The 20,664-nt window shown below is 29.8% G+C and overlaps 1 protein-coding gene and 1 long non-coding RNA gene across 2 annotated transcripts; both read right to left on the reverse strand.

Moving 5' to 3' along the window:
- Positions 1-3,388: 3,388 nt before the first annotated feature.
- Positions 3,389-7,863, reverse strand: LOC139907093 (glycoprotein-N-acetylgalactosamine 3-beta-galactosyltransferase 1-like). Its single transcript, XM_071893104.1, has 4 exons — positions 7,824-7,863; positions 4,101-4,343; positions 4,000-4,036; positions 3,389-3,937 (listed from the first exon to the last, which is right to left on the reverse strand). Exons 1-4 carry the CDS (start codon positions 7,861-7,863, stop codon positions 3,514-3,516), a joined length of 744 nt encoding a protein of 247 aa, XP_071749205.1. The 3' UTR covers positions 3,389-3,513.
- Positions 7,864-13,998: 6,135 nt separating this feature from the next.
- On the reverse strand, positions 13,999-15,001 carry LOC139907052 (uncharacterized). Its single transcript, XR_011783365.1, has 3 exons — positions 14,671-15,001; positions 14,479-14,618; positions 13,999-14,416 (listed from the first exon to the last, which is right to left on the reverse strand). It is a non-coding gene; the product is annotated as an uncharacterized lncRNA (long non-coding RNA).
- Positions 15,002-20,664: the final 5,663 nt, after the last annotated feature.

The following is a 20,664-nucleotide window of genomic DNA, read 5'->3' on the forward strand; positions in this document are numbered from 1 at the left end:
CTAATTACCCTCCTATACTTAACTTTTCCAGTACAGGAGAGAATTTGATAAACAAGATCAAAGGAAAATTAAATTTACCCTTTTAACAAACATTATATTAATAAGTTAGCTTCTCTTGAATGGAACGTGTTAAGTAACAATCAAATAATGTAGAAATTCAGGGGTTTGCAGGGGGTGGGCCGGGGGGAGGTAGTCCCCTACCCGAATTAAGGAATTTTTGCTTTTTACTGTAAATGTTTTGGTCAATATCAAAAAAATTATGCAAATTTAATGGAAAAAATCCCTTATTAAAGAAACTCTTTTTTTTTTCAAAAATTTAATTTTCCGAGAAAAATTATTGATTTTTCTCCGAAAAATTTAATATTTCAATTTTTTCTTAACAGCTCTAAATTTTAGAAATTTTTTTGATAATAGCTTTGGATTTTTAATTTCAATACTTAAATTTTTGGGATTTGTCCCCAAAAAATCCCAAAATCCAAGCCCCTTCCCCAAAAAAAAAATATATATGTACATATATAATCATCCTGTGGACGGCCCAGCACCAGTTGAAACTATTAACTTGTTTACATATATTTTTCCCTTTACATCTTACATCGTATGTAATTTTGTAGCATAGTGAGCCTTCTCTTCTTTATTGTTTTATTATCCATTGATAAGACCAATCTTTAATTTACTAATTATTCAGAATGCACCATTCCATTTTTTTTAATGCCTCTGGGTTGTAATAAAATGTAGCATTCATACAGAGAGCCTTTACCCAGCAATTATTTATGTTTTGTTATGAAAAAAATGATCAAATTGCCTTCTTTGATATTCTATTTATTAAATCTTCCACCAACATTTGACATTTTCTAAGTAATGACTGTAGCAAATAATGATTAATTGTTTTCTCAATTTATAATTAATTTTTGGAAGATATTGTTTTTGCAAATTTCCAGAAATTACTTAAATCTAAATAAAAATACCAAAAAAGTAACATTTCTGATTTTGTAGAAACGCTACTTCTGCTACAAATTTTAATGTGTTTAACATAGAATGTTTCCTAGTATTTGAAGGACAAGTTTAATCAGTTCTAACTTTTGTGTTGACATTTATCCCTTTCTCAGTTCTAGGTATAAAATGGGTACTTACGTGAGCATAATACATTCTCCTTTTTGCATAATCCGGGTTATCGGTTGACCTGTTTTACATTCTCGTGCAAAAAAAGATCTGACATTCGGACACAAATTAATATCTCAAGTATAAGGACATTTTCGGTTTGAAAAGCTATGGATGTAAGTTTACTTTGGGACTCTAACAATAAAATGGCAACCGTAAATCTATTTATAAATAAGTGAGTTAAACAGGTGAATTCATAGATAACTTCTACTTAGACTAATTAAGGACAATAATCTTATACTTAATAAATAAAGTAAGGAGTTTCTTTTGATTATAGAAGGTTCATTAAATTAATTTTCAATATAAATTCAATTGTTTTCTATCAACTTATAAAAATAACTGTTGTTATGATGATATGTAATATCAAGAGCAACAGCTCACTAGGTTGTGCGTTTTTAAACCCATGTTCAAAATACTTGAGCATTTGTTGTATAGGTTGATAAATTGACATCCTTGGAAGTTCTGATAATCAAGAGCAATATGAAATCACTCTTAACAGCTCACTACGGTTGTACTTAATATAAATTTACAAAATTGAAGCAAACTATCATCAAATCACAGGTGGAGGAGATGGGCATGTGAGGTAAATGTGCTCTTCAATTTGGAAAACCTAGGATATTTGGGAATTGTTGTAACTGAATATCCAGACTTTGTGAAAACCTGGGAATCAGGCGGAATGTTATAGACATCCTCGGACATGGAAGGGCAGTCCAGTTAAATTTGTAGTATTGGTTAGATAGAAAGGGACTTAAATAATTTTGAAACTGAGAGACAAAATTAACCATCTCTCTGTTCTTATTTACGTTATTTTCTATGGTGGGAGGTAGGATTGACGAATGTATAGCTACACTTTTAATAAAATATGAAATTAATCATAAGATGATAAACAAAGTTTTTTCTAAATTAAGTATAATTTAGAACTCTAACAATAGCATGAGTAAGTTTATTTAAAAATAAGTCAATTAAAGAGTTTTATCCATAGACTACTTGTACTTTGACTGATTGAAAACACACTTGTAGCTCCATGCTACATATTGGTACTAAATTATAAAAGTTGCTGTATGTATGGAAAAAGTAGGCATGAATGAAAAAGTTAAGAGTTTTTTAGGATTTCTGCAGTTGTATTAAATTAATTTGTATAAAAATTGAATTATTTTCTACCTACTTATATCAAGTAATTGTTGTTCTGATGTTACGTATTACCAACGGCCACAGCTCACTAGGGTGTACGTTATTTACACCCCTTTTACACAATTTGAGCACTTTTAAAGGTTCTCTATGAGTGTATATTAGAAATAAGTGAAATGGAAGCCGACTATTATCAAATCATAGGCGAGGGAGATCTCGCAGCAGGAGAGGCAATATTTCCCCTCAATTTCGGACAACTTGAAAATATTTCTTTAAGATATTAATTAAAAAGCTAGACATGAAATTTAAATAAACAAAATTGGAAAAAAAAAAATTAATTAAAAAATAAGTTAATTAAATGTATTTTATTAAAAAAAAGACATCAAGTACCAAACTTATACGAATTAGTAACTTAGATTCGAGGAAAATTCAGGATGTACCCGAAAATTTTATCGTTTAACTTCTTAACGGATTTGTCTTACTCTTAAAAATTGATTTCAATATTAATATTTGGTGTACCCTATTTTCAAGTAAAAATGTTTCATCCTGACAAGAATTTTTTTTTAATAGGAAGTAAAAATTCCTTGATTTGGGAGGGGGCTACAGCCCCTCGATGCCACCTCTGCATACGCCTCTGCCATTTTACAAAGGATGGGAAAGTGCATTTAATGATCAAGATTGTTTAATAAAAGTTAAATTCCAATTATTTGAATTATTATTATACGCATAATTTTGTTTAATTAAATTTTTATTTCATAATTTCTTCATAATGTATTTATTCACTGAAAGTCAGAGTATTTTTAATAAGAAAACAGGCAGTGTTTTATGTCTGTATGGCTTTCCAGTCAATTTTCATATTTCTTACGAGAGAAGCCGGAGGTGGAGGAGCTCTTTGTGAATTCTCCCCATGTACAAAGGAGTTGTAAATCAAGTATTCATATTTATACATATCATTCACAGTAACATAATGGAACAGTAGGGATGTATCAGAACAACATCCTGGATGACCCTGACATAACAAGTACAAAAGGTGTATTGAAATACTTGTACAATATGTATGTAATTGAGATCATCTCTTACAAAAATTGTAGGATATCTTATATTTTCCCAATACCATAATTTTTTAGTGGGCATTTGGGGTTGCACTACATATTCAACATCGAAAGGGAAGTTCCTACTTCGTTCATATGTATCCCTTGAATCGGCTGAAAAGTAAAAGGAAAAACATCAAGTTGCTGTAAGAAAATAACATAAAATAAGAGGCAAGATTAGAAAGTTTTTCTTACTTGGAACTACTCCTACTCTACTCATACATTTACCCATCTCTACATCCTCTGCACCAATATCATCTTTGGTTTGACATCCCTCATTATTTGTTAGATTGAGTCCTATTTCTACAAACCTTCTAACAGCCTCTAAGCTCATAACATATCCTGGAGTTTTTACAATGTACGAACATATATTTGTTAATAAATCTTTATTGCGTTTAGCCCCTCCAGCCATGTATCCGTGTTTACTGTACAAATGATATTGTAACCCAAACCAAGTGGGATCGCTTGGTTTAATTCTGTTAGCCTCGATAATGTACTTGATATTTTCCACCACGGCAAAACTATCATCATCGGCTTTTATGAACCAGTCTGCTTCATTCCTTTAAAGATAAATATATATTTGTACACAGCTCACAAGGGTTAATTAAAAGGAGTCTATTACATATAGCGTTCATAAGACTCACGCAATGCGTTTTTTACTTTTCGCCAAATTGTATAATATGTATCCTGTTTGCCAATGTCAAATATATTTTGATCGTGCACTATAAATGATGATTTTTACTGTTAGAAATATGTTATATAGTTTGTAGAACAATAAATAATAAATACACTTACTGTGTAAAGTGGAATTTGTGACAAATACCAGAGCTTTGCATCGTTTTCCCCACGTGTCTGCTATGGCCCGTACACGTGTCTTATGATTCTTTTTTTGCGTTAAGACAACACAAACAATTCTGATATTTGAAGCAGAATTATCTTTGGGGGATATTTCAGTTTTTTCTGAGACTGTGACGATAATTTAATAAAGAGATGTAATCAAAAAAAAAAAATCTTACCGTTTTCAAAACTATATTATTTTTTTCAAAAAATGATTAAATATTATATATAACAAGAGTAATCCAATAACACATCGATATAAAGCAACTGTCCTCATCCTCGATTAATTAAATAGTAATACATGTATTTATCAATTAAATCCTCTTAATAGTTATGTATATCTAATGTGCTCCATTTTGCCACTGTATCTTAATGTTGTATAAAATATGAGATAAAAAGCGTGCAATACTTTTATTAGTTTATGTTCTTCCAGAGTTTGGACAAAAGGAAGATCGAGACAAGCGAAGGAAGATTATTCTAACTTGATCATCCATATCAAGAGATGTTCGAATTTGGATTCCGAATTCCGCGAGGAACGACAGGATGAAAATTCATCGAAGAAAACTACCAGACCTCATTAGGGAGTAGAGAGGACTCCTTTCTTGAGAATGAGAAACCAGGATCGAAACAATAATGAGGTCCATTCATGATGAGTATGTAATTTTAATATTTCAAATATAATGAATAATTATTATTTATTTAATATTTTATTTGAATTTTACAAAGAGCGGTGTTATATTATGATATAACATATTATTATTTAGTACAGGATTTGATTTAATGAAATGGCATTCAAATCATAAACAATAGGATGATAATGTTACCCATATACTAGTACACTCCCATAAAAAATAGGATCACTTACAAAAAAACAAAATTGAACAAAAATCATTGAAGAAACATATTTTTCAAATAGATATATTTTTTTTTTTTTTTTTTTAAATTAAACATTCAATATTTTTCTATAATATAAGCTTTGATATTCTTCGTCCCTATCTATTATGAATAAGTTATAAGGATCTAAAGAAGAGTGTCGTTTTTCATAAATTTTCAGCCTAAAAATGTGAATATGTCGAGTTCAAAACAAGAGACAGAATCAATTTAACACTTTTATAATCTTTAAAAAAAAAATTACATAAGTTTTTTTAATCCTACATTTAATTTGGTGATTGCTTTAAGGGTAAAAAATGGCTCTGAACGACAATAGTACCGAATTACTTAAATCCCAAAGATTTCATAATTCAAAGGACAAAGAGAAAAACTGAGATCAGTTTTGAATTCTGCGCTCAAAGACAAATTACTTTTTTGGGTTGAATTCATTCGTACAACATTTGTGTTCCCCAGTGTTTTGAAGACTAAACATCTATTTTGTGCTTGTGGATATGAAAAATGGAGAGTAAGAATATGGAGTTGTAAGTGTAAGTCCTTGTTGGACTCGAAGTAGAATTAAGGTTCGGCATCAGAGTAACCCCAGCCAATATGTATGTCCTAGATATATAATAAGTGAAGTTAGTTTTTATTTATTTTCCCTCATAGTTATAGCGAATCTAATAATACGTCATGACAGCTAAGCTTCTCTCCTCCTAAAAGAAAAACATTGACCCTTTTTTTATATAAAATAATTCTAGAAATAGAAAGAATGTCATTTAACAAAGAAAAATAAAACAGCCTTCAACTAATCAACGTTCAGAACAAAAAACATTAGAGTTTTTGATGTTTGAAGATACTTTGAAAATATATTTGATAATTGTTCGTATTCGAGGATATGGAATGGATATATTATGTGCTTTCCATAATTCCCTTTATCAATTAAATATTACAGGGTAGTCCATTAAAATCTGAACACTATTTCAATAATTAATTAAGTCAAGTCTGAAACGTTGGAGAAGAAGAAGGGCTCTGTCGAAAAGGCCAAATTGGATCCGAAGGAGTTAAAGAAAATATCCCAGCCCAATCTCCTCAAGTCTATGAGGACCCATGCAAGAGACCTTGGGATTTCACTCTAGACTTTCCTGAGTGCTATCAAAAAAGTGGGTGGACAGAGCCTTGTTAGGGTGGAGAGGCCACTTTTGACACCAACAATGAAAGAACCCCATCTTCTCTGTTGTAAGACCCTTTTGAATGGGTCTTCTGGGCCCTTTTTGACACTTTTGATAAGCCTACAGCCCTAGTGACAACCCCCTTGTCTACACCTTTTGTGTTCATGTCGAGGGGAGTGCCTGCAGTGTCCGTAATCCAAACACCAGTCCCCTCAAGGCCCCTGTCAGCCTGCATTGAGACCCCATGACAGTTGACTACATCCGAAGCGCCCGGTAAAAAGACATTAAAGTGACGTTGGAAATTTTGGTATGAGACGAGTATCTATTACTCAGAAACGACTCAAAATTATGTGCTGAAATTTGGAACGCTTAATTTAATCATGAATTTGAGCTTGTCCCAAAAATTATCCAAATCAATGAGAAAACGCTGACGTTCTCTCGTTGATTTGACATTATATCATTTTTAAGATATCAAAATTTTAATATTTATGAGATCGTTGTGTTGCACCGGAATGTAAAACAGGTTATATGGGGTATGAAAAAAAACGGAGAATATATTATGTTCAGATAAATTTACATGGAATATCAAGGAGAAAGAAACAGATGAAGGTGATCAAAAAAGTTATACTTATCCTTCAAATTCCAAGAAGCCTCTAATGCTTAAATCCTTAAAATATATGAAATAGAAATGAGTGGCCTCCCTTCATCATAAGAAATGTTATACATAGTAGTTTTATTTGTAAAAAAAATATATAAACCGACATTTAGCAAAGTCATATCATCCGAAAATTAATTATAAATTGAGAAAACAATTAATCTTTATTAGCTGCTGTCACAACTCAGCAACTGGAGGTAGAATATTTAATAAATATAATAACAAAGAAGAATGCAGATTTTGTCATTGTTTCCTTAACAAAACAAATATCATTTCATGGAAAATGTTATCTGTGTTGACGAGAAATTTTGTTACAAAAAAGAAAGATAATGTTTAGTGATGGGACAATTAATCGGAATCGTAGAATAGGGTCTTTAATTTTTATTCCAAAGGATGCAAGGAAGAGCATTTTAGAAAACTTACACAAATCCCATCAAAAAATAGTTAGAACAAAGTAACGAGAAAGAAGTAACATTAATTGCCCAGGAATTAATTCTGAAATTGAAAAAATGGTAAGGAAATTCAAGGTTTTTTTCACAACATGCAGAACCCCTGAGGAAGGATGCCTTCTTGTCATTTGGGTATTAGAATGTATATATAATAATTTGATAGTTTTTAATCTTTTTTTACACATGTTAAAAAAATTAATGGTATCATATAATGCCACTAATACATTATATTTAAAAAAAAAAACAATCAGTTGTGTTTATTCAAAGGCACTTTTCATTGTACTTACAAGTTCTATATTAGTTATTTTTCCATTAAAGAAAGTATAATTTGTTTAAAATAAAAAATCATTGTGAAATTAATTAACAATATTGTATTTCAAAATTATTTAATATTTATATAATAGCTTTTAAAGGATGAGTTAATTGATAAATATTATTTGATCGCTGATAATTTATGTAAAATTACTTGGAGTTACAACTAGGATTCTAGATTTTTGGCATGCCATCTTTTTAATTATAGTCCAGAAGATGTTCAAAGTAGAACAACACAGTAAAACCCAAATTCACAAAGGGGATTTGAAACTGTATACAAGTCAAATAATTAATTCCAATTATAAACATTCCAATTTTACAGAAGATATAACCAAAATGCTTGTATCCTGCAATATTCCACTCCATATCGTTTATCATCCAAATTTTGTTAAGCTTATGGAAATTTACACTGGAAAAGTAATTCCCTCTCGCTTCTCCATCACCAAGTATATTCTTGCATTGAACGAAATTACTGACACTCGACAGCAAGCCATGACTGCAGTGTTGGTTGACCCTTTATATGGTTAATTTTTGGGTCGTCCTTATTTCATTAATTTGGAAGGTATCCAATGATTACAAGTGTTGCTGTAAAAAGTAACAGCAACGTTCTTGTTTCTTATTTCAGAAGCGAAAGAATGAAAGTTTTCATTACCCAACGGAGCTTCATATTGTATCAAAGCAACCAAAAACCTTAAACAACATTTTCCAATCATGTTTCATATCACTTGTTTTGCTCATAGGATGAACAGAATAGCAACGCTCTGACCTGATTTCTTTTAAAATACAAACACTAACCTCTTTTAAGTGAATATATATCTTTTTAATTCAGGTGATCTAAAACAATTGACTACTATGCCAAGCACTTCAATTCAGTCAAAGAGTATATGAATCTTATGTATGGAAACTATGATACCATCTATTTATAAAACAAAAGATGTTTTGAAGAATGATCTACTTTTGTATGAAATAATGTTTATTCAACACAATTTAAATCCAATCCAGGTAACTAATAAAGCTTTGAAAGACAAATTATCACTATTCCTAAGTGTAACTATCATAGAAAATCTATGCCAATATATTACGCTTGAACCTTTCAAAATTAATGTTTGTAGATGATAGGAATACATCAAATTTAGAAAATTGGGACCATAAACAATCAATCACGATATAGACTTTTTAACATACAAAAACACAAATGGAACATTGGTATTAACTATGAAGATAATTGAATGATTTCATAATTTCTAAATATTAATAAATAATTAAAATTGTTACTTTAATTTTAAATAATACCTACCTATTACATTTTACAACGATTCCATTATGAAATTTAACTACTTAAAAATATAAGAAATTAAATACATAAAAACTATGTTAATAATAATAATAATACTTGTATGATTTATGATAAGATTTACCTATCTTCATAAATCAATGTTCCACTTCACTATCATAATATCCTTGACATGACCCTCTGTCAAACGAAACCATTTCGGTATATCTATGTCTGACATCACATGAAAACTCTCTCACAATCACAGTTAACAATAGGAGTATTTTTGTATTTAAAAAATTGCTATCGTGATTGATGGTTTTAGGTGCCATTTTTGTCAATTCAATGTATCCTTTGTTTTTCTCTATCACCTCCAGACATTTAGTTTTGAAAGGTTCAAATGCAATATCTTAGCATACATAGATTTTCAAAGATAGTTACACTTGTGAGTAGCGGCAATATCTTTTCCAATGCTTTAATGGCTACTTGTATTGGATTCAAATTGTTTTGAATAAACACTATTTCTGACAAAAGGGACTCATTCTTCAAAACACCCTTTACTTTTTTTATTGTATCATTATTTTCATCCATACCATTAATATACTGTTGGACTGAATTGAAGTGCTTGGCATAGTATTCCACTGCTTTAAGCAAAGATCCTAACGCGTGAGAATAGGTTTATGGTGTGAGGGAAACATGACATAAATGAGTAAATTTACGTTTTCTATTACTTAAAAAATACTTTCTTTACTTCAGAGATGAGAGTGTTTGTATTTTCGAAATAATCAGGACAGAGCGTCGCTATTCTGTTCAGACCATAAGCTAGACAAGTGACATGCAGCTTTATTGAAAAATTTTGTTTATGGTTTTCGGCTACTTTAATACGATATGAAGCCCCGTCGGTAATGAAAACCTTCTGTCTTTTGCCTCTGAAATCTGAGCCAAGAACGTTGCTGATACTTTTTACGCGACATTTGTAATAGTTTTATTGTCGGTTTTCGTAAGATTTTCCAAATTAATGTGATAAGGACGACCCAAAAAATAAGCATCTAAAGGACCAACCAACACAACATAAGAAACGTAATTAATTATTGTACTTACAATAACCAAATCTCAAGTCAATACTTTATCTCAAACTTAATCACGAAGCAACTTTACACGTTTGTAAAACTTATGAAAATAATCAATAAGTTCATAGCTACAGGTTAGCTATTTATATATGACTAATGATCATGAATTTTGAAATGTTTTCTCCCCAAGAATGAAAAAATAATGAAGACAGCTTCTAGTATTATAAGTATTACCAACTGCAAAAACCCACTCCCGCTTTTGAGGACATATAATATTCATATCTGATCATGAACACTGAGACAGGTACATATCCCATCGTCCATTGAAAACTCTCATTTGTGATCTATGTAATCAATCATGAAATTGTGGATCGTCTGGTGAAAGATTTTGACGATTTTTTTTATTTTTCGGAGGTGCAGCTTGATAGTGTACTCCTCAAGAAATTATCAAGTATGATTAAATTATGCCAAAGAAAGAGTTAATTTTTTTAATCTCCATGGCTTAGTTATTAGATTGTCAGTTCTTTCGTAGTCCTTCCTATTTCTCTCGTATTGGAGAAGAGCGTCTCTTCATGGACCTTTTTTCATCTATAGATTGCTTTACATTAACAAATAAAGTAATTTGTATTTCACTATAAGTAAAATTGATTTGATCTAACTTTTATAATTGATGAAAAGGATTAAAAAATAGTGTTTCTGTCATGATTTCCAAAATGAGTAATTGTTTGTGCTTCATTTTTAAAGAATTTATTATTAAGGATGCCTCGCCCTTCCCGATACATATATAGGATATCTGTTTGAATATGTAGCTTTAATCTCAGGAATTTTAAACTTATACTTTCTATCATGTTGCTGTGGATTACTCAACACGTTAAGCAGGTTCAAATCTTTTTGTGATAAAAAGGTTGTGGACAAATAAGTTGGGGTAATATCGTTGGGTGGTAATATCGTTGTGTACATTATCATTGTGTGACAAAAACGTTGTAGGTAATATCATCGTGAAGCCATATCATTGTGAGCAATATGATTGTGAGTAATTTTATTGCAAGACAATATCATCATGTGAAATTTCGTAGCAATTTATATTATATTCGGACAATAAAACTATTGAATGATGAAGAAATATGCCGGGATTGAACCATTCTAATCTATAATTCAGCGATAATATTAGCCACTAAGTTTTTGCGTGACAATGATAATGTACACAACGATATTACCACGCAACGATATTACCCCAACCTTTTTGTTTGCAACCTTTTTAATCACAATAATTTTACCGGACACCCGTTAAGAATGAATTATTAATGTAAAAAAATCGTTCTTATTGTCACTACTTAAACTAAAGAAACGGCGCATACTGAAATTGGGTTGATATTTCCTTCATTTCAAATTTATTGTAACAACAAGTTCAATTTTTACTTCCTAAGATTTATTTATTACATTATATTTAGATATGACTACTCTAAATCTTCTTCAATTAGAATAAATCCTGATTAAATTAATAAAAAATCACTTGAAGGAGACTAGTTTACTATAAAATAACATGTTAGAATAAAATTATTAGTTCTGTTTCAATTTTAAAATAATTTTTTTATTTAAAAATCTTATAATAATTTACTCAACATCAGTGTTGAGTAATCCATAATCATATTTATGAAAAATATTAATAACTAATAGTAAATCAGTTCATCGATTTTAACTTCATTATTTTTCGCTGGGATATTGAGTTTTTATTTCCCTAGATTGAACATATATTTCTCTTATTTTTTCATTTTATGCTATTACAAAGTTTTTCATCATAATATTGTAAAAATTATTGGATATTGTCTACAAAATGGAAGAAAAGAAGTGGCCTGATTTACAGGACATTGAAAATGTTTGGCAAGATATAGGGCAGGACATAATAACTGAGTCAAAAGGTTTACAAAAAAGGCGTTGAGGACATGGACAACATAATAATATTTTGAATTCACCATATTTTTCCATAAATATCTCATTCTGAAGCTTAATAAAAGCTTCAACTTCCAACCAATCTTCTCTTATTTTTGTAGGTTTACAATTTATATCTAATTTTTGTTCTAACTCTGACAAATATGAAGTATCATCTTCTCCCAAAAACTTTTGCTCCCTTAATTCTATCAATCACCTTTCCATTTACTCCTCATCTCAGACATTGACATTATACATGGAGTACAATCATCTTTAGGAGATCTACCTTGGGTTTGATTGGATAAAATATTATACGTAGATTATTGTTTATGTCAACCTATGTATTTTCTAAAAAGAAGTGAACTCTCCATGTATATAGTGCTCCCTGCATTATACTAGTCCTTTGTTTATCTGTCACTTCTGTTTCTAATCATAAAGAGAGTATAGTACTTTTTCTTACAGGATATGTCTTTTAAGTTCTCAATTCCTCTATTTAATTCTGTTTCAAAATCTTCATGTTTAAAATGAAGAAACCAAACGACTTTTTAAGGGCTATAATCGGATTTACCACTTATATGAATAATAATAATTTTTTTTCAACAATCATCAGATATAACTAGAATAAATAGGTAGTATTTTTAAGAGGTATTTAATAATACCTGGTAATAATATACCTGGTTTTCCTTCATTAAGAATTTCTATGTTTGATATATGAAATTTATGCGAAGAAGTTCTTATTTTATTATCTTTGAGCCTTCAACCATATACTTTACCAGTGTGGCAACAAGGACCACGCAAGTTGACGGCATATTTCACGTCCAGGAAGAATAATTACTTTCTATGTAAATTATATATATTTATTTTGAAGTAAATGATGATAAGATAATATCACTTATTGAATGAAAAGAGTTTTATAGTGATAATAGCAGGATTGTGGGATTTTTAAAAGTGTATAGTTAACCCAGATGTTAAGTAATCCATGCTTAATAATACTTGGAGTATTAGAAAACATCCAAATTTATATCCTTAATTATGATAAAATAGATAAGAAGTAATTAAAAAAACCCGCAAGTTATTTAAAAAACTATACACGCAACCTCTGACACTACTCAAACCTCATTAATTCTAAAAAGAAGTAATAAAATATTAAAATTTATATTATATTAACATATTTTAGCCAATATAAAAGGAACACATATTTAATACTAATATACAATTAAAACATAGTCCTTATTATTTCTATATTTGATTTCTAAAGATGAAATCAATACTCTCATCGAGATGTCATTTCATGGAAAATGTAGTCGTTTGAAATTGTACAAAAGACAAAATCCTATTACACATTTAATTATAAAAATTTTTATTTGTCTGATTAGAACTCATTTTTAACAACGCCCGTGTGTAGATATATGTTATGTATTTAATATGTCCTTTCTGGTTTTTATCTTCCTGTATATTCGTCTATGTATTATAAGTATAGTTGATAATATTGTAGAGAATAACACGTGCGAGGAGGAGGGGGAAAAAAAGACATATGGTATCATTGTTTAAAATACTGATGTGATTATCATCTGCCTGCTTTATTATGATTTTTGAGGGTATAACGAATGTATTTATTAGCAAAATGTTTAATGAAGATATACTACTACTTAGACATTTTTTTCCCCCGTTACAGTAGATTGGAAAACGTCACACTCCATGAAATTGTAATTCATTATGAACCTTATTCTCAGAATAATAACTAATGAAACGACAAAGTAGAGTATTTGAAATATATTTGAAGCTCAAAGTTTAAAAAAGAAGGCTTAAATGAAATATAATCTACATACTAATAAATACACCATAATACAATTATGTTAAATATACAAAATTAAACAATTATAATCATATAACTAATAATAACAATAAATTATAAATACAGAATATTGAAATAATAGATTGATCCAAATAATATTTGCTTGTTCTGACTAAAATTCAGTTAAATATGTCATAACTTTAGGTTGCAATACACAAGCGAGACGTGGAGTTTAATCAAAAAGATAATCACCCCTCCCTCTTCTTCAAGTGGAAGTTGCTATATACAATTGTGCACAGGATAGATATATCTCTACCGATGAGATCTAACTAATTATTAATAATAAAGTAAATGTCAAAATCATAAAATTAGACAATAAATATATTAATAAAAAAATGTTAGAAATAAATTCATCTTAAAGATTTAGAGCAAAAGCTAATTATGTAGTAATGTCCGGCGATATTACTTCTTATTAAGAGCATCAAAAAAATATTTTCCCCCGTTATTAAGGTATGCTTATATAACAACATACTATTATTATGAAGGATATACACAATTGTTAATTATAATGCAACACCCAATGTAACTACCCTCGTTGTTGTGACCATTTAAACAGTTATTTTTGCCTTTTATGAGTTTTCTGAACACCATTTCTTGGAGCCCATCAACCATAGCTAAGCCTTAAGGGATAAAAAAGTAATATTTAATGACTATGTAATATTGGAAAACCTAATTATCATACCCAAGTCTTAAAACGAAGTAAGTAGTCTCAGACAAACTTGTTGCAAACCATCCAAAGCTACTACCCCCGTTGTTGTGACCATTTAAGCAGTTGTTTTTGCCCTTTACTGAGTTGTGTATCATAATTCTTGATATGTTTAGCTAAAATAGAATCATATTTTATGGTTAGATTTAAAAAAAATTGAATACTTACTGTGAGATAGTACAAAATTCAGAGTTCCATTTCGATATTCGTAAATACTTTTTACTGATAACTTGATCGTCATTTGGTGTGGATGACTCAAAACATTTTATATGTATTTCTATAAATGACATCAGTAACAACATCCTCCATTAATTTAATGATGGTTCCTGGGGAAGGGATATGTTTACCCTTGTATTTCTCCATAAATTTTTTGAACGTAGATGATTAGCAATGGATAAGGTTATATTACATACAATAAGCATCCTTGTGAAATCAGAGTTAAAGTCTGACTTGATGTATTCATCGTTAAATTAATTTTATAGATGAATATCCATACTCTAGTTATGAGATGAGGATAATGAGTGGCGTGTAATTCTAGACAGGGGACTAAAGGGACATTTATATCGAAAATCCGACAAGTCTGTTTCTCATCCGGTAAGTATTTTCCAAATTCCTGGCCTCCATTTTCAGAAATCCAGACAGAAGGCGACGTTATTTTAGGCATTTTATTCAGTTCTCTATCGACTATCCCCATCTAATATTATTATATTAATATTGAATAATAAAGGCGGGAATGATAACGTTCATGATTGATAGAAGAAGATGTATATTATTTAATCAATGATGCCATAAGTAATTCTTCTTTTCTCCTCGCACGCTTTTGTATTCTTACCAAAATTATCACCCTTAATTATAAGTACTGAGTTTTATGTATTATAAATAGTGTCGTCTTATGTAAATATATTTAGAGTATATTTAGAAGACACATGAGCGTATAAACAGTGTGTAGTTTCATTCCTCCACATCCTTCTTCTCCTCATGTCTCTTGGTCATCCTGGATCTCTCCTATTATAAATAAGCTTGCGTCTCTCCCTCGTCAAGACGCAACAATATAGCTTAATACGTCATACCAAAAAAAAAAAAAAGGAGTCCATATATTTAGAGTTGTAAATTTTAAGTATCTTTCTCAGTCAAGTTTTTGTTGTAGACAATATTTATATTAAAGAAAAGTTTCTTTGTTTGTTTAAATATTTGAGGAGGACTCATTTGTAATAACGAGCGCTTGTAGCTATAGCTCAGCGTGTCATACTAAACAAAAAAGAAAAGGGAAGTATATTTATGAAATAAAAAAATGAATGTGACATTATATGATGTTTATTAACGAGCGTGTGTAGCTAAAGCACTCCCGGCCATATTAAAAAAGTAAAGATGAAGGAAGAGGATATATTTAGGACTGTAAACCCTAAGCATTTTTAAACGTGCGACTTTTGTTACTGTTGACAAACTTGACAATGTTTTTATGGTGTGAATCTGTTATGACTATTCTTTCATTCTTCTGGAAAGAATAACTAAGTTTTGAGTAACTACGTGTAAGTGTACTCATAAAAATAAAAAGTGACACTGTGGATTTATTTGGGGAGTTATATTCTATAATATATATATATAAATAGAGTTAGTGTGTGTGTGTCATTTATGCAGGCCCACACCGTTGAACACAAGAGGTTGAAATTTGGTATGGGTGCATCTTCCAAAGCTGGTCTAAGACGGGGTTGCCTATTATTATTATTTTTTGGGGGAGGGGGTCATATAAGGAGTCAAAAAATTATTTGCTAGTCTTCTATACAATTAAAGAAAAATTATATTATCCAATCAAAGTATGTCTGTTCTTTCTTCGACACATAATAACTCCGAGCAATGACCGTACTTCCACTAGTTATCTAATCATTCAAGAGTTTTAGCAAACCTATACTTACATATTAGAATACACTATCATAAATACAAAATAAATCTATAGATAGATATATTTTAATTAGTTTTAGTTTGACAAAAGGAAGTTTACGTATGTGAGAACTTTTAATGAATAAGGATAATGGAATTTTGTTAAAGTTACCTTTTTGCAATCTTTTTAAATATTGCAATAAATTAAAATATAACCAGATGACGGAGGATTTAAGTAAATGCATTATATAACTTTAGTTCAATATGATCAAAGTGTCTTTCAAATTTACTTTATAGTCAAATTTATTTTAACTTTATTATAAAATGACAAACGAGTTTAATTACAATTATCCTTTATTAGTACTAGGTACTCACAATATATCATATAAATGTCTAATCCTTTTTTGCAAGGATAATAATAGATCTATAATAATATTAAAGTATTCATGTAACATTGTTAATAATATATTCATATATAATAGTACAAATTATATGGAAAATCTTTACATTAGAAACATATATGTCATGGCTTAAGATTCCACCCCAGTTTCACTACCAAAATTGGGAAAATAGAAAGTTTCGAATTCTTATAAGTAATAAATGTTTTCTTAACCAAATTTTATATAGAACTTAAATCTGAAGTTAGAAATACAAAATATGGTATCGTTCTTCAGGTATACTCATTTTCATAAAGGTATGTCTAATCTTACAGAAATAAGAATTCAACCTGATACTGAAAATATAAGTATACTCAGACATTAATGTTAGAACAACTATTGAGATGTATTTCTTTAAGAAAGCATACTTAAACCTTGCATAATGTATTGGAAACTACTTGAAGCTAATGTGGAGTAGTTTTCAATGTCTGATCCAAGAATATTTTTAGTTTTATGTGGAACGCTAACATGAAATCAGATTGTAACATTTATATTTATCATCAAGATGTTATCACAAAGTTAACCAAATTAGAATATCGCACTTTATAATATTTGAGGACCAGTTATTCCACTCTATGATCTGCTAAAGCCTCCTGGTATAGTAACTGCATATTGTGAGATCTGGCAGCTGTTATTCAGTTTTACAAATGAATAAAGTAGTCAAAGACTTGTAGTTTTGTGTACCTAGAGTTGCTTTCTGACAAATTTTACCTTGATTTAGTCAATATCAAGTAGTTGCTGGTCATTTGATTGTGTAATATTACGTGTTCCGAAATATGGATATTTTACTCAAAAATTGAGTTTCTGTTGCTCCGCAATTTTTTTTTTTAAGAAGTATTAAGTAATTTCACTAAATTGGGCATCATTTTCATAGAGAAGTATATCCTGGGCATAATCGATTAACTTTTCTAGATTATTGCTCATTCTGTATTTTGGTTGTGGCCTCTCATAATGCAAAATTTCGCATAAACGCATAAAAATTAAAAGAGAAAATTAAATGTATCAGCCTAAAATATTCTACTTCAGGTACAAACAATCAAATTTTGAAGTATATAGCTCCACACGTTTTTATGTACTATTTATTTTAATGACGGACAGTATTTTTTTCACACATAAATAAAATTAGGCAGTAGGCGTAATATTTTTATTTTTTTTAATGTTTCGGTACAAAAAAAATTACATAAATAAGTTATGAATTTAAAGCTTATTAAATTTCAAATAAATTGATATGTAAATCAACCCTGTAGTCCTTTCCTATAAATAGATATGGCTACTGAAAGCGAGGAATTTATCAAAAAGTGTGAATTTTCGAATTGTTTGTCACTTGATAGATATTTTTTAAACGGCTATTGTACAAAAGTCATGGAGGAAACAACTAAACAAACAGTTTCATTTTAAAGTCTATATATCATTTTGAATAAAAATGGTGGTTATTTTAATGTATATTGTAGATTCTTTATGTCTACAAAATTGGGATTTCAAAAATTTTGTCACGCAAAAACTGTCATCTTTGAAAAAATTGTTTTACAAATTCTTGTCTAAACAACACAAAATACAAGATTGAAACTTCATAATAATCATAGTTTACAAGCATTTTGACAATATAAAATACTTATTAAACAATTCTCAATGTTTATTTTCTACCCTAAATATTTTTTTCACACTTTTGGCAGTGAAAATGTGGTCGCATCTGACACCATGTCATATGCAAGTTTTTACCATAGATTACTTAACATCGGCTGTATATATAAAAGCCACTCAACCTCCTTAATAGATCATTGAAATTAAATACTACATAAATAATTTGCTAAACATGATCCCTCTTTTCTGTAAATAAAAATTCTAATGAATAAATAGGGTATTTTCCCATCAAGGATGTTTGTTTTGATACCTAAGCAGTGATTAAATTTGCGTTCATCTTTGATAATATATTTATGAAGCCTTTCACCTCCATTTGCTGAGTAGTGCCAGCATCAAATAAAGATTGAATGCTTTCTGAATTTATAATTAATTTTCGGCGGATATGGCTTTTCCGAATGTCTTTATAGAAATTGCTTAAAAATAAAGCTACAATATACAATATTTACGATGGTATAGAGAGCCCACTCACCTTCATTACGTAATTGAAGAGGCTTAGCATTATATGATTCTTCTTATTCGATTAATAAGTATGATCGGTCCAAATTTTTTGATGGCTCATTTCTCACTTTTGATATTCGATGGAAATTTATATAAACAAAATAAATTCTCATTCCGTTTCTTCTTAAACCATGTGACCAGTTCTACATCCCGGGACTATACAACTATCTCACAAAATTAAAATTTAAAGACGTCGACAATCTTATATGGATGCATCCTCCAAATTTGAATCTTATCATGGGGAAAAGCTAATCATTATTAGGTAATAATTTGGTTTTATGAACTATAATAAACAGAAAATTCATCCAGAAGAGATTTTTGCCATAAGTGAAATATTATACAACTTGCAAGAAGAATCATTGTGTATAGATTTTGATTCGAGTGAGAATTCATTTTTTTTTTTTTTTTGTGTATCCAAATCCTAGTCCTCTAGAATTAAGTTCACCTACTTTTATGATCGGCTTATGGATTTAGAGTAAGTAATAATTGTAATTCTGTAACTTTCAATTAATCAATGGAAAATAATGTGAAAAATAAACTGAGGAGGATTTCCCCAGTTACGTTAATTTTTCTCTATAAGTCTAAATATATCGTTAATACAACTTCATCTTGGAGACAAAAAATATCAAATTTATCTTGTTTCAATGCCGAAATCTTAAAAGTGTATTTTCTCGATTTTTTGCTATTCAAATGGATTATATAACTATTTAAGGAGACAATATATGTATAAATAGTCATTTATTAACTCATATTTCTATCCAAATGCTTAATGTAATAATAATAAAAAATATCAAAAACTTTATAATGATATAAATCGAAAATGATCTAACAGTTAGGCTAAAGTAATTATTAAAAAAAAAATAATAATGACTGTTAAGCTAGCATCAAATAAATAAGTTTTGAGGCATTTTTCTGTTATTTGACCAGGTTCTTTTTAAGAATATTTTATAAATAATCACAAATCTATTTGTTGATCCTCCGGATTTTTTAAATTAGTATTGTTCTTTTTTCACATAATTCTGAACCCCTTCTTCTATGTGTAGTAAAATAACTTGTAATCCTTAAAAAATAGAGGTAATAGGTGTTAATGTTATCTAAACTAAAACCTTCATCTGTTCTCCTATCAAACAATATTCATATGTGAATAAAATTGGATAGGAGCAAGTTTATTTAACTTACAAGCAGTGGCCTCATCCAGAACTGTTAAATTTTTTTTGACCATTCTATATGTTGTGCTTGGTACAGCTTTTATTCAGAATTTGAGCCCTCAGCTCTAATAATTGCCTCAATATGAAAACTAAATTGCAGACATTGACTATGTAGTCAGACTCGAGCTTGGTCTACTCCTTTTTGAAGGAAACCTCTAGAGACTAGACACCCCTTCTGAGGAGTAGCACATACCCTCTCCTCCAGACATTCCTAGATAGAGAATCTAAGGAGTTCGCGTCTGGAGAGGAGGGCGGCCGGCCGCATGTTGAGGTCCCAAAAATCTGGAAAGTTGTCTCTCAGGAAGGCCTGGGTATTAGTGGTACGATGACACTGAACTCCGTCTTCAATGAAAAAAAAAAGTTTTCCCCAAACTTTTCTCTGGCCCAAGGTAGCACATTCTAATCCAAAAGTTCGATATAAGCGTCTGGATTAAGTGACTCCTTCCTCTCCACAAAAATGGGAGGGTATCCTCCACAACACCCAAAACCATGGTTCCGGC

Source organism: Lepeophtheirus salmonis, chromosome 13 (genome assembly GCF_016086655.4).
Source record: "Lepeophtheirus salmonis chromosome 13, UVic_Lsal_1.4, whole genome shotgun sequence".
Lineage (NCBI taxonomy): Eukaryota > Metazoa > Arthropoda > Copepoda > Siphonostomatoida > Caligidae > Lepeophtheirus > Lepeophtheirus salmonis.

Excerpts from the sequence above, each read along its gene's own strand:
- LOC139907093 (XM_071893104.1), bottom strand. The coding sequence starts at position 7,863 with ATGGCATGCCAAAAATCTAGAATCCTAGTTGTAACTCCAA. Across the intron at positions 4,344-7,823 it reads AATCCTAGTTGTAACTCCAA|TCTCAGAAAAAACTGAAATA; the intron begins GTAATTTTACAT and ends TTATCGTCACAG. Across the intron at positions 4,037-4,100 it reads AGTAAAAATCATCATTTATA|TAAAAAACGCATTGCGTGAG; the intron begins GTGCACGATCAA and ends TTTGGCGAAAAG.